Below are 13620 nucleotides of genomic sequence, written 5' to 3' on the forward strand. Positions count from 1 at the left end.
TTCACACGTGAAATGTTTACTTGAAAGGCTAAGAAACGTGTGAAATAGTCGTCATGAGGGGAATCTGCAGTTATACTTTCTTGTCACTGAAGCTTCCATTTCCAGAAAAAAATAAAAGAATACATGTTATGATATGTTTTACGTTGTTTCTTCTTGTTTCTCTCTATCTTTTTTAGTTAAGTAGCACATTCCGCTGCGATACGTCACTATCTGAGCTTAAATTAAACTTAAGCAATTCGAGTGAGAAAAGAACACAAGAACACGAAAACTTGTTGTTAAGCATAGAGTAAACCCGTATCGCATCCAGTATACCAAAATGAAGCAAACCAAAGATGGCAAAGCTGGATACATAATAGAAAACGAAAAATTTGCAATTGTGCATGGAATATCACATTACAAATAATTTATGCAACAAGTATTATATATATATATATATAAATAGTATACTTCGTATCAGTGTCATAAAAAAATGTTCTCATAACGACAATTAATCAAAGTAAATTTAATAAAGATTCACTAGATTCCTGTACCTATCAATCAAAAGGAATATTCCGTTTGCAAGAAACAAAAACAAAAATAAAGAAACACATATGATCGCGTTTAGCATAGCTTGTAACAATAATCAACTTTAAAGGAGAAATACATTAAAACACGGATTATTTGGTTCATGGCTATTCGAATCCAATACCCAACATTAATAATTCTTTATGTCTTGTACGTGTATTGAGATGTAATTTATGAACATATTTCTACATGAAAACTTAGCATCGAATCACATTTTCTTGTTAAAGTAAAGTTAAAATATAATGTAATGTTATACAGTAACATAGTACCATTGTACTTTTATTTCTTGCATAAATATATCTGAGAATCCGATCATACGTACCTGACTAGCGTTCCATATTAAAACATGAGTATGCTTTGATACTTGAAAAGAGCATCTGGTTACTGACATCACAGCAGTCTATTGAAGAGTTATCTTACGTTGCGGTGCTCACAGTCTAACATAACTCCATAGTGGTGTTGCTTTGGCAATGACAGTATCGCTTGGCAGATTCATAAACTTAAGGATGCCCTGCATGGTAGCTGATGGTCGGGTTGGGCTTTGGGAATTATCGGTAAAAGCAACATATTGAATTCTGTACTTATTTATCATGGTCATAGCTACTATACCTAGTAACTGTATTCATTACACTTTGTAACCAAAATATTAAACGTCTGTTAAATATGTTCAACGAAACACAAATAATATGTTCAATATTGTTGCCTCATTTGCACAATCATAAATTGAGATATCAATGTAACTTCCCAATGTCAATTTCGTATGTAGCTTCTTCTAACTAGCCATGCATTACTCAAAGCATCCGTATCTGACATTACTTTTGTTCTTTGTACTATTTTGGTGTTTCAATCCTCCTTCGCAAACAAATAATACTGGTATCGAAACATCTGGTCTTTTAATTTGTAAATATTTTTAAAATACATTTTATTTCCCACAAACTACTCTCAATCATCGCATATGCATTATGATCATTTATACTTCTGAAAACATATAGCTGTGTAAAGTCGTGGTCCATGTTATAACTAGTGTAACGCTAGTATTACCTTTTATGTCACTGAGGTATAATATTCAGTTTTAGTTAGATTGAGCAAAAGATAGTTCACCTTGAAGGTAACATTGAAAACCGCTTGATACCCCGGTAGCGTGTATACATCGAGCTGAGATATATAGATCACAGATGCCATCTTTACTCTGTTTGACAAATATCTAAGAAGGTTTCGGCAGAAAATAACCTGGGCATGGCTACTAATACAAGATCTTTCACTGATAGATAAACTCTCTTCCTCAGTCCCATTACCTTGCACATGTTTAAACGATGAAGGTAACAGTGGGAAACCTCAGTTAACATATTGCATGAGAACATAATGCATGGGTACGAAAATCAGCACATTAACTTCACTGCACTGTACCACACTCAGGTCTGTGCAATGTTAATGGGACGGTGACCACATAGTCATGACTGACTATGTGGACTAGTTTGGCTGCTATAAAGACACAATTTACGGTATAGAAACATGTCTTCTTTTTTAAAGTTATTCCGTCTTAAGATTTGTATTACCCTTACTAGCACTTGGAGTAACGAGATTATGTGAGGTATTGCAATATTTAACAACCAGTTACGAACGAGTTCTTTTTGATAGTCAAATTAGGTGGGTTACGTTAAATTCATAGTATACAAGGTTTAGGTGCTGCTGAAGTTAATACTGTGGACCTCTGTAGCTGTGTATATGCACAGTTTTGTTAAACGACTTCTAAATATATACCATTGCTATCCTTATGATACTTTTTTTTAAATATATAAACTATTTTATTGCTATTATAATTAATTTTATTATCATGTTTTGCTTTGTTTGGTTATATAACTCTGTAGATTTACTCTATGGCTGCGATTTATTTTACAAATACACCCAAATGCTTCGGTCGTATTACGATTATGTTCTTTCTATTATTTAATAAATTGACACGATGGTCTTGGCATTCATCCAAATAGTCACACGATCTATAGCCTACGGTGGCTCTAAGATCAAACTTGGAAATGGCACGGTATCTCTTTTACCCTGAACTAAACTTAACACAACTTATGATTACGTTACTTGTTGAAAAGCCAAACACGTTGTGGCATCAGCTTTCTACCGTACTCTCCTACTTCCTTGTAACTCCTCGCCACCGTCAGAAGAGAAATACTTAAAATATTTCATTACGACTTCAGACGAGCATCAAACGTAACCTCTTCCATCACGATGCTGTATATTGTTCGTTTTACGGCCTTTGCCGTAATGTTACTTATTTCGCTGACAACGAAGAACGCTGTCTCACAAGAACTGGTGAGTTGAGTTTTAAATATACATTTCCTTCGAAACAAAATATTTAACATTTCTGGTACAATACTTCCAGAAATCTTGATATGGTAAAATAAAAAAGGTGATTACCTATTCTACAAGACTCGTATTTTCGTATAGCCTACATCGCTGCATTAAGGAAACACATTAAACCGTATTGGTTTGAAATTTAATCATGAATTTCATTTTGCAAAAGACAGTACTTACGAAGGTGTCACAATTGTTTTCTTCAATTGTTACATACAGTATATTTTGTCTTCAGAATATAGTGGCAACTGTGACGTGGTTCATAGACCAAGTTAAATTAAATAAATATATCGACAATGAATATTATTCTCCACTACTTAAACAACATTGATAATCGTATATTTTTATCTGTAGCATCCTTTTGGATACATGCTTTTCATGCAATAGTGTTTCAATTTGGTTTAATTTAAGCAGCCTTAACTACCTTCCATAATTGAAACTACGCACAGAATCGTTATAAATTTTAAATCTGAATTTGCGTCAGTAACGATACCATCTTTCAGTTTGCCTATTTCATCAAAAAGAGTTTTCTTTCAATACGAAAGTGGTGCAATCTATCTGATAATTAAACTTTTACAGTTTTAATAAAATAAGTATATTAAAATTAAATGTTCTAAATAATTTCATAAATAGTGGATTTAAAAGGGATGTGCCGATTGAATGAGAGGTTGTATCATGTTTAGTTAATAGTTTTAGCTGCATTAAATCAAACAACCTTTAGCAGTTTATATATTAGTTTTATACGTTATTATAATATATTTTGGACAGTAAGGAAATTGATTAGTTACAACAATTTAAAATTATCAACGAACATTGCCAGTTATTATCTTAGACAGAGAAACTTAAAGATAATGCATCGTTCTCAAGAAGCTATTTGTAGCTTAAAGCAAAAACGTAGTTATACATGTCTCCCATACAGCACTATATTATAAAAACAGATATTTGTATATTCATTTAATTAATGTTGTTTGGTTATATTTTCTCTGAAATACATTATCTTCTGAACTTCCCATTGTCATAAGTATTTTGATAACACTTATTCAGTAGTTTATCTGTTACTTGAACTGATTTTTTAATTTTGAAATGTTTCATTAATATATTTAGTCCCTTAGTTATGCCTATATCAGATTGGTTTTCAATGAAAGACTACTTAAATTAACTATGTTTAACTTTTTGGGAAAAATATCATTCAATTCCATTGGTCACAAATTCTTATCGTTTTCATTAACGGTATAATATTTTCATTGCAAGTACGTTCATAGTATAATACTAATAATTATACATATGCGTTAATCGAAAAACGGTTGTTTAGTGACTTCAGGTCGGTTAAAATAAAGAAACTACAGTATATAATTGAATGAAACATGGAAGATATCTTTTCTTTCCACACAATGATGAGAAATTGATTTGATCATTTCAAAATTTGTATACAAATTTTAATAGCCGAATTTCCTTCACAAAGTACCGGGTATAAAAGTTACCAACTCGATGAAGTATATCCCAGTTAGTAGGGCAATGAATATAACTTCTAAGAATAACATTTTCTTGTATAATTCCTAACACAACTTTAAACTCTTCTGCAAAGGAGCGCAAGTATTTCTCCCATTCATTGAACATTACGTTTGATATCATTGATAAACTAGGGTAAAATTTAACCCATTTATTCTATAGCAACAGTTACTAGTATTCTGTGTGGCAGATAGCACAGATAGTATTGATTATAGATATATCTTACATCATATAACACTCTGTTACGAATGACATTTTGTACTTCTTCTAAAGTATTTTCTGATTTGAATTCAGGTTAAACTTTCGATACCATTCTTTGTTGACGCAAATAGTTGTTGCAGCGTATTACACTATAGTGAATGCACAAGTTTGATCACCTTAGTTTGAATAAACGATTTATAACAAGTTACTTTTTTTTCATATATTGTTGCAATTCTTTCATTATGTGAAACAAATATATTGCATTGTTTGTATAAAAAATGGATCAATTACTTTAATCTACTTAATGAACTTTCTTATATAACGGAACTTATATTTACTAGAACTATGTGTTTAAGAGGTTCATGACCTTCTAATGGATTTCAATAAGAAGGTACTTGGCAATGCTAAGAATGAGTAAACTGTTCTTCAAGTAAAACATTTGATAACAATCACATCACATTTTAGGTAACGTGACCATTACAGGCATATATTTTCTTCATTACCACATTAACTAAATTTCATTTACTCGACTTCTAAGGTAAACTATTGATGTTTAGTTGCAAGAGTCTGATTCCAACTTTTTCGTTTTATATGCAATATAAACAAATTTTAGAAACCCAAAATTCCTTAAGGAATTCAGTTGTTTATTAACAGTAAACACCGTTTAAATATCTACTTTCATAATTATTAAATCGTTTTAAGCTCACTTTTCCCTTCTTTTATTGCAGAATGCCAGACAACCTCCCCTCGAGGATATAGACAGCACAATTCCACGTACGTATTATTTTATTTTGCTTTTAATACCCTAACAACTGTTGTTACACTTTATAGCAAAACTCTGATCGATTGCTTCAAAACATATTTTTTTTTGTAAAACAAATGTACATTTTTATGATATATTCATACCCCAATCAATTCTTTTTTATCTACATTGACATATTTGTTTGTTAACTAAAAGCTCGACGAGCTTTATCAACCTTTATGGAGATTATCCTAAAAAACCTCAGTTTATCGTTCAGGATAGAAGCAAATATTTTCGCTATTTAGCTTGGTGTTTTTTTTTTCATCTATTGATATTAATTACGAAAATACAATTTTTGTCAAATTCTGGGCTTAATGAATCTAAGCAGCTCGAAAATTGTTAACACACAACAATTTCGTATCGTGTGGACCCACAGCGTTTGTATACATATTTATAATGTTATCCGTTAATAATGTTGATTCAAATACTGTAATGGACATAATAACTATTATTACACCACGAAATCAATCATGCACCTCGCTGATGAGAGTTTACTACAAAAATTAACATTTCATTGAAAAATGTAAACGTTGTTGTTAATGGTAGGACCAATAGGAATTAGTCATATTGTCGCAATTTCCATTCTTGTCCATTTTTTGAGCTTTTATATGCTGAAATTGGTTTCCTTTTCTTTAAATCGCGTAAAACATTTGTCATTCTTCGCCAATAGTATTGAAGGCAATATCAGCATCAAAAATGAAAACACTTGCACTTTGTAAATTTCTTGTTTCAATTACTTTTATTCATGTACAGTCATGTGAAAACATATCCCTTGATAAATTACTCATTATTAATTAAGAGCTATATGAATGATTTGTTTTACAGAGTCCTATTTCTTTTACCGTCAATCCGAGTTTGCCGTAGACTGTTACGATGCTATGCATCAATGTTCCTCCTCTGTCGACAGCGGCGTCTACCCCATAAAACCCGCTGGTTATCCGGAACCATTTGAAGTTTACTGCGATAATAGCTTAGAAAATGGTGGATGGACGGTATGCGATCTAATATTTCTTATTTCCAAGTTAGCATGACCATTTTTTCTACGTTTTTTTTTTTCTGGGGGATGTCACGATAATGATATATTAATAACGAAATATTAAAACTGAACTGTTGTTTTGATTTTCTTTCATGTGTGAAAAGCGCTTACATATAATGAAGTGTGAATGGGCAACGAATCGTTTATATTCGAATGAATGATTTAAACCCAAATTCATTATCTTTATTAAGGGAAAAACTGCGTAAGTCTGATTGCCTGCAAGTGTCTTCTTTTGAGCAACGTATGGTCAGTTTAACTCATCATAAAAGCTAGCTCCAAAACTATAAAAGAAAAAACATTTTTTTAAATAGTTATATATGGTTTGTCAACAGGTACTGCAACGTAGACTGGACGGATCAATTGACTTTAATAGGAAATGGGAGGAATATGAGGCTGGATTTGGATTTCTCTTAAATGAGTTTTGGCTTGGAAATGATAGAATTGCATATCTAACAAACCAGAGAACTTACCAACTTCGAATTGAAATGACAAAAGCAGATGGCTCCATGTTTAATTTGTCATACGACGACTTTCGCATCAGTGACGGCTACAGTAACTATAAACTCGTCAGTGTCGGACAGGCTAATTTAACGTCAGGTACGTTGTAGTTCTATACCCATTATAGTACTGCAGTGAAAAGCAACAGAGGTCGTTTCATATGTTCTTTGACCATCACATGTACATAATCACCTGAATAGAAACTATCATTTGTTAGTTTGATGCAGTATTTAATATGACAACATATCAAATCTTCCTACGAAACTAATCAATGACTTAATATATTAAACTTAAACACATAGTACAAAAACTACAATTTTATCAGACGTACCATGCTCAATATACCTTCTTCTGAAAATCGGGACTAAAGTTATTCATAAACAATGATTTGATTGGAAAATAACTGTTATAATTCATCTTATTTAAGATCAGACAATTGTGATCCAACTGTTGCAATCCAAACTATTGTGATGTAGACTATTATGATCCAACCAAACAGTATTTGGGCTAGTAATTTTTGTTATTGGTTTGGGAAGTTATAAATTATTTTTAAATATACCAACCGCAGACAAGAATGTCAAAACAAACCATGTTAGTCTCGTATGATTCCACAGCAAACAAGATGGAGTTGTATATCTTCATTTACCGTTATTGCAAATTATTTTGTCAGCCTCCTTTGTATTTGTATTCTTTCCTCTTTGCTTACCATAATTTACTACATGGACTGTTGTATATTTTGATTTCTCTTAAATGCAATGCTCAGTGGACAATATTTTCATGCTATGTTTTCTTTGCAGACGTCCCTATAACTTTTTGTCCAACCAACAAAGTGTTTGGCAACTGTGAGGGCTCTTGTGCTGACCCGGACGGTTGCATTATTTCTAGCAGTAGTGAATCAACTACATGTGTTTGCCCTTCTGGTTACCTGATGGACGGTGATACTTGTCAACCCATACAAGAGTGTGGATGTTACCTCTCTGGGGCCAATGATGGCAGGGGAAAAGTTTTGCCGGTAATGTTCACCCTCGATTGTTAATAACAATTGTCTAAAATATCATCAAAACTGATATTAACTTCAATAGTTGTGTTCTGTCGAACAAATTCATTTAATCATTCCCAATCGTAAACATCGAATGCTAACTATTTTTGATAAAGCACATGATTGCATGTAAATTATACGCAAGATTTGCTTTGTTCTTGTTTCATGAGATATCTTTAACTCAAAAAGGTGTGTAATTATCCTCTTTGAGCTAGCAGGCAGTGTGTATTAGATTTTTTGTGAGTTTGGGGCATTGCTTCATTCTAATGGTGATTTAACTTTATGTAGGCCTACATGTAACTTACAAATGTTGTTTGAAGTTAATTCATCAAAGTTCTGTTTATCAATTGCAGGAGGGAGAGGAATACATTGCTCCCAATTGTCAGAGCAGATGTTCCTGCAGTAATGGTCAGTTAGATTGCGATGACAGCTATCAGTGCCACCCTAACGCAATCTGTGAAGAAAGAGACGATCTCTTGCAGTGTTACTGTAATGCAGGGTACACGGGAAACGGTTTGTTATGTACAAGGCTAGTACTACCGTCAGACTGCCAAGAAATATACGAAAGTGGAGAGAGAGATAATGGTATTTACCAAATCAAGCCAACGTCTTGGACTGGTTTGCCTTTCAACGTTTACTGTAACATGACAGATGGAGGAGGTTGGACGGTAAGGTGCAGCCCATTGTATTCAATTTGAGTGGTAAATAACGCATAACCAATTGGTGTGCCTCTATTTCTAACTTGTAATATGTTACCTGAATCATGATCGGCGGCGAGGAAATAAGAATAATTTAAAGATGAGTCAGTTGCTGAATGAACATGAAAGGAACAGAAAGAATAGATATGTGATCCTTTTTATGTATGGAGTTAATTAGAGTTTTACTTTTTGTCAAGTATTCTTTGGGGTCTAGTAACCGGTAGATCACGACAATAAAGAAAGAGTGGTTGTAATGTTTTGCCACATTTCTGTCCAAGCTTTTATTTCGATTACGTTTCTTTCGTATTACAGGTTTTCCAGCGTCATATTGACGGATCTCAAGATTTCTTCCTATACTGGGATAATTACAAGTAAGGTTTCGGTAGTCTTACCAACAACTTCTGGTTAGGCAATGACAAGATATACAGCTTTACGAACCAACGAAGTTATCAACTGAGAGTAGATTTAGTCAATAACAACGGAGTGCCTTATTTTGCTAAATACGACTTTTTTCGTATCAACGACGAAAATGACAACTACAGACTCCAACTGGGTAGTTATCGGTCCGAAAGCAATGCAGGTAAGTCTGAAAGATACGCAATGTTATTGAAAGATATTAATGTAACTAAAAATGTAAATGTTAAAAATAAAACAGAGGTTTTAACAATTGCTAGTTGTAAACATCAACTTAGTATTATGTTGTTGAAGCTGACTTAATTGTTTCAGATGAACCGTTCTCCTGGAAATATATTGTAGTCCATAACAAGCTGAATCAGTACTCTATTGTCATCATGACATATGTTATTCAAAAGGTTTCCGTTTCATTTTTAAGTTGTTGTTTACTTGACTTGACTTGGCATGAAATGTGATACATTTGAACCTGCTCTTAGCTCTCTTTATTTTTGATAAACGATGTCCTAACCAAATACCAACCTGCATTTAACGATGGATTCATCGGTTTTGGAAAAGACCAAAGACATTTTACAAATTATCAAGCATGGTTACATTAGCCATGAAACTGCTAACGATGGTTTCTATGGCTAACAATTTTCCGCTGATTTAAGAAACTTAATGCGTCTTTCCCCTATTAGACAATACAATGCATTTTATGATAAACAGTCAAGACCGCTATACGTTTACATACCTTTATACTCGGAAAAAAATCTGATCACACCTAATTCAGAAAGATGACCAAAAGGAAACAACAAAATGTGTGACTGCGACAAATGCAACATTTTTTTGAACAGAGATCAACATTCACGCTGAGGAAGCTAGTCAAAATAACCACAAAAATAACATATTGTTTACAGTTTAATGCAATTCTATAGCAAATGGCATGTTTACACTCTCCACTTCTAAAGGCATTTATAAATTTACATGTCAAAGAAAAACGTTACTACCGAAAGCAATACTAGGACATATACGTTTGATGGAACACAGTGCATTTATGGAGGGACAATTAAAAAGTAGATATGACAACACCATACCCTTAGCCCGAATATCATCATTCAACTGGAAACAAATATTTATGATATTATAATTTAAACGATTTTTTTTATAAAATAAAATGTTTATAGATGGAAGCAGCGAAAGGTCGACAACTAGTTCAAATGTTCACCATTTCGAACTATTTTAAATGCTAACCGACGGTTTTAGTTAGCACTCTTGTTCCTCGTTGCACACATTCTCACCAATAGACACATACACACTGCAGATGCAATTCAATTATACTCTAAGAAAGATTCATCTGTACCTTGGTTGTAAAACAACTAAATCAGACAGTGTTACTAATATGCCGAATTTAATCTCACCGGGGTTCTTGATATTCACATAATGTATTATATTGTCAAAGGTCAAATTTCTTACGTACGTATAAAAAGTAAGCTAACTTCATTTTATTACCTCTGTTTGCTACAGGAGACAGTCTTACGTATCACAACAACGTTCCATTCACCACACGTGACCGTGACAACGATGCTTCGGGTAGCAACTGTGCAAAGGATTATTTTAGTCATCATCATATTCATTATTATAACGGTGCATGGTGGTACCGTTATTGTGCTTAATCGTCTCTCAACTCTCCATATGGCCAGAACAGTTTCGATTGGCACCATCTTCCTTCTGGTGACAAAAACATCAAATTTTCCGAGATGAAACTTCTTCCGGTATGATGACTAGTGTGCTTATACGTCACAGAAAATAATCGTATAAAGTAATAAAGCTCTTAAACGATACTAATGTGTGTTTGTCAATAAGCAGCTGACATCTGATTCATAGAGAAGTAATCTAATGGATCGCTTTCCTTTTGGTCGAAAGAAGACACGATAATTGATTTTGTGGATGAGCTTAAATGTAAAAGAATAAAAATTAATATTAAAGGCACAAAAAACTTAACGGTATTTAGTAACATACTTAAATTTCAATTAAACAAAACATGAAAAGTAGTTGTACATTAAAATATAATTTAAGATTCTTTGTTGTAAGTCATGGACTAGTTTTATTAAGTTTTTTTGACAAAAAAAAACATTATTGCTTCAATTTAAATGACATTGAAAGGCATTTCGATTACATTGGTTGATTATCAACAAGTTACATTAGAAAATGTTTTAGATGCCTGCTTTAATGCGTAGTAGATTTTACGTATCAGTAATAAAGAATAATATACACTGTTTGATTTATTATTATTTTTATTATTATTATTATTACACTTTTTATGTTAACGTCTTCATGATGGGTTTGACCAAACGGTTACTGTCATTCCGATATGTCTTCATACCTGTTTGTATCTTTGTACTACTGTGTTCATACCCTTTTTCCTCTTTGTATTGATTTATGTTGGACCGTAAGAGTGACCTAAAGATAAACTTACGAATAAAGAGAAAATTTCGTAATCAAACTTGGTGTTTTAGTTTTATTTTGATAAATATGTGGAGCTTCACACTGAAGTGATGCGAGCATCTCAAAATCAATAGAATAGAAATGAACCAAAGATGGCAGGCAAATCTTGATCGGCTTATTAAAGCCGTAAGCTGACCGAAGTCAGTCTCTTACATTCATATTTAACGTCCATGATTATGAATTGTTAATTGTCAACAACTCTGTAACTGGACGACACACATTAATCTGGGAGTGACTCGAACCGGGGACCTTATGATTGAAAGGCACCGGCGTTAACCACTGAGCTAACACTCCACGATATCGCTTAAGTCTAATATCGATTAGGTCTGTGGAAATAAGCTCAATAGAGACGATTGTTTTTACTACAAGGACATTCAAAGACATAATCATACTGAAAACAGCTCAAGAGAATATCTTTTGGATTCAAGCTGATTAAGACAATTAAACTGTCCTAGTTCCTTACGTTGAAATATTTATATCTTCACGGTACCCTTAAAAGAATTGTCTGGTATCCCCTAGAAGTTACCTTAAAGAACTATAAAAAATAGTTATGAGAACGCTAATGTTGCGTTTGACAGAGAAACGATTTTTCAATCGAGTTCAGATGATTATTTCAAATATACTTTGAACAGTACAGAACGTGACGTCAGCTTCGCAAATGCTGACTTCATGCGACATAACCCACTCTCCATACAGTTTCTACAGTAATCCAAACATAAGCCGCATTTGAATACAGATAAATTTCTGCCTTAATTGTTGGTGAAATTTCTTATAAATCATATATGTTTTAATAAAATCGTTACTGGACGTCATAAATGTAGTGCATCTGGACCTTTTGTGTAACACAAGATAAGTTTCAACAGCAAACTCTTCGTTGTTTATACATCGCGCTGTCCAGCTCCAACGCGAAGAATGTTCGCATGTAGTCTACTCTACTAACGTAAACAATCGGACCGTTCTGCGAATTTTTTTAAAACATGCTTCTAAAATATGAGAACGCTAATGTTGCGTTATAAAGAGAAACGATTTTTTAATCGTGTGGGATGGATATTTCGAATATACTTTGAACATTACAGAACGTGACGTCAGCTTCGCAAATGCAGATTGCTACATAACCCACGCTCTATACAGTTCCTAAAGTAATCACAACAAACACCGCGTTTGAATACAGATTAATTTCTTCCTTAATTTTCGGTGAAATTTCTTATAAGTAATATATGTTTAAAAAAAAAATCGTTACTGGGCGTCATAAATGTAGTGCATCTGGAACTGTTTTTGTAACACAAGATAAGTTTTAACAGCAAAATCTTCGTTGTTTATGCATCGCACTGTCCAGCTCCAACGCGAAGAATGTTCGCACGTAGTCTACTCTAACGTAAACAATCGGACCGTTCTGCGAAGCCTAACTTCTCGGTACTACATTCTACTCTGACATCGATTCCGCCAAGTTTTAGCTTTCGGTGTTCCAAATACTTTTCAAGTTTCCTTTTACTGTCAAGTGTATCCGTGAATTTTATTTCAGCGATTTTTGAAGAAGAGTTATGAACTGTGGTTTGAGTATGAGAGAGTATTATGTACAACGCTATATGTACGTATAACAACTGGGCATGGTAGGCTGTATACGTTCGTGATGTGTACATATTATATAATGGGCAATGACTTGTGCGTGTACACGCCAGGGTGTATTTGCTGCGGATCACCAAATCGATGCGTTCGAACAAACGGTGCTTTTGGTGAGAAACTGGGGAATTTGAAAACCAGATTTCTACAAGAAGAAAACGTCGAATGGGACAATCTTCACATGGTTAAAAAGAGAAAAATAAAAACTACGAGAACAATGTATCAAAATCTTCCACCAGACAATTCTTTTAACAACAAGTTACCCAAGATGGAGTCTAGGTACGGAATCAACGCATATTGACTACATTGACACTCTCAGCTCCTGCAGTACTAGCCCCCTTCCACGGAAACTAAATTGTACATTGTGAGGCATAATTACACCGTTGCCATT

The 13620-nt window shown here is 33.5% G+C and overlaps 1 protein-coding gene across 1 annotated transcript; it reads left to right on the forward strand.

Annotated features, from left to right (window-relative positions):
• The first annotated feature begins 2776 nt into the window (after positions 1 to 2776).
• On the forward strand, positions 2777 to 10770 carry LOC139974494 (uncharacterized). Its single transcript, XM_071981680.1, has 8 exons — positions 2777 to 2886; positions 5367 to 5412; positions 6266 to 6432; positions 6809 to 7073; positions 7772 to 7986; positions 8367 to 8681; positions 9024 to 9291; positions 10629 to 10770. Exons 1-7 carry the CDS (start codon positions 2803 to 2805, stop codon positions 9084 to 9086), a joined length of 1155 nt encoding a protein of 384 aa, XP_071837781.1. The 5' UTR covers positions 2777 to 2802; the 3' UTR covers positions 9087 to 9291; positions 10629 to 10770.
• The last annotated feature ends 2850 nt before the right edge of the window (positions 10771 to 13620 follow it).

Source organism: Apostichopus japonicus, chromosome 9, assembly GCF_037975245.1.
Source record: "Apostichopus japonicus isolate 1M-3 chromosome 9, ASM3797524v1, whole genome shotgun sequence".
Taxonomy (NCBI): Eukaryota; Metazoa; Echinodermata; class Holothuroidea; order Aspidochirotida; family Stichopodidae; genus Apostichopus; species Apostichopus japonicus.

Excerpts from the sequence above, each read along its gene's own strand:
- LOC139974494 (XM_071981680.1), top strand. The coding sequence starts at position 2,803 with ATGCTGTATATTGTTCGTTTTACGGCCTTTGCCGTAATGTTACTTATT. Across the intron at positions 5,413-6,265 it reads TATAGACAGCACAATTCCAC|AGTCCTATTTCTTTTACCGT; the intron begins GTACGTATTATT and ends TTTGTTTTACAG. Across the intron at positions 7,074-7,771 it reads ACAGGCTAATTTAACGTCAG|ACGTCCCTATAACTTTTTGT; the intron begins GTACGTTGTAGT and ends TTTTCTTTGCAG.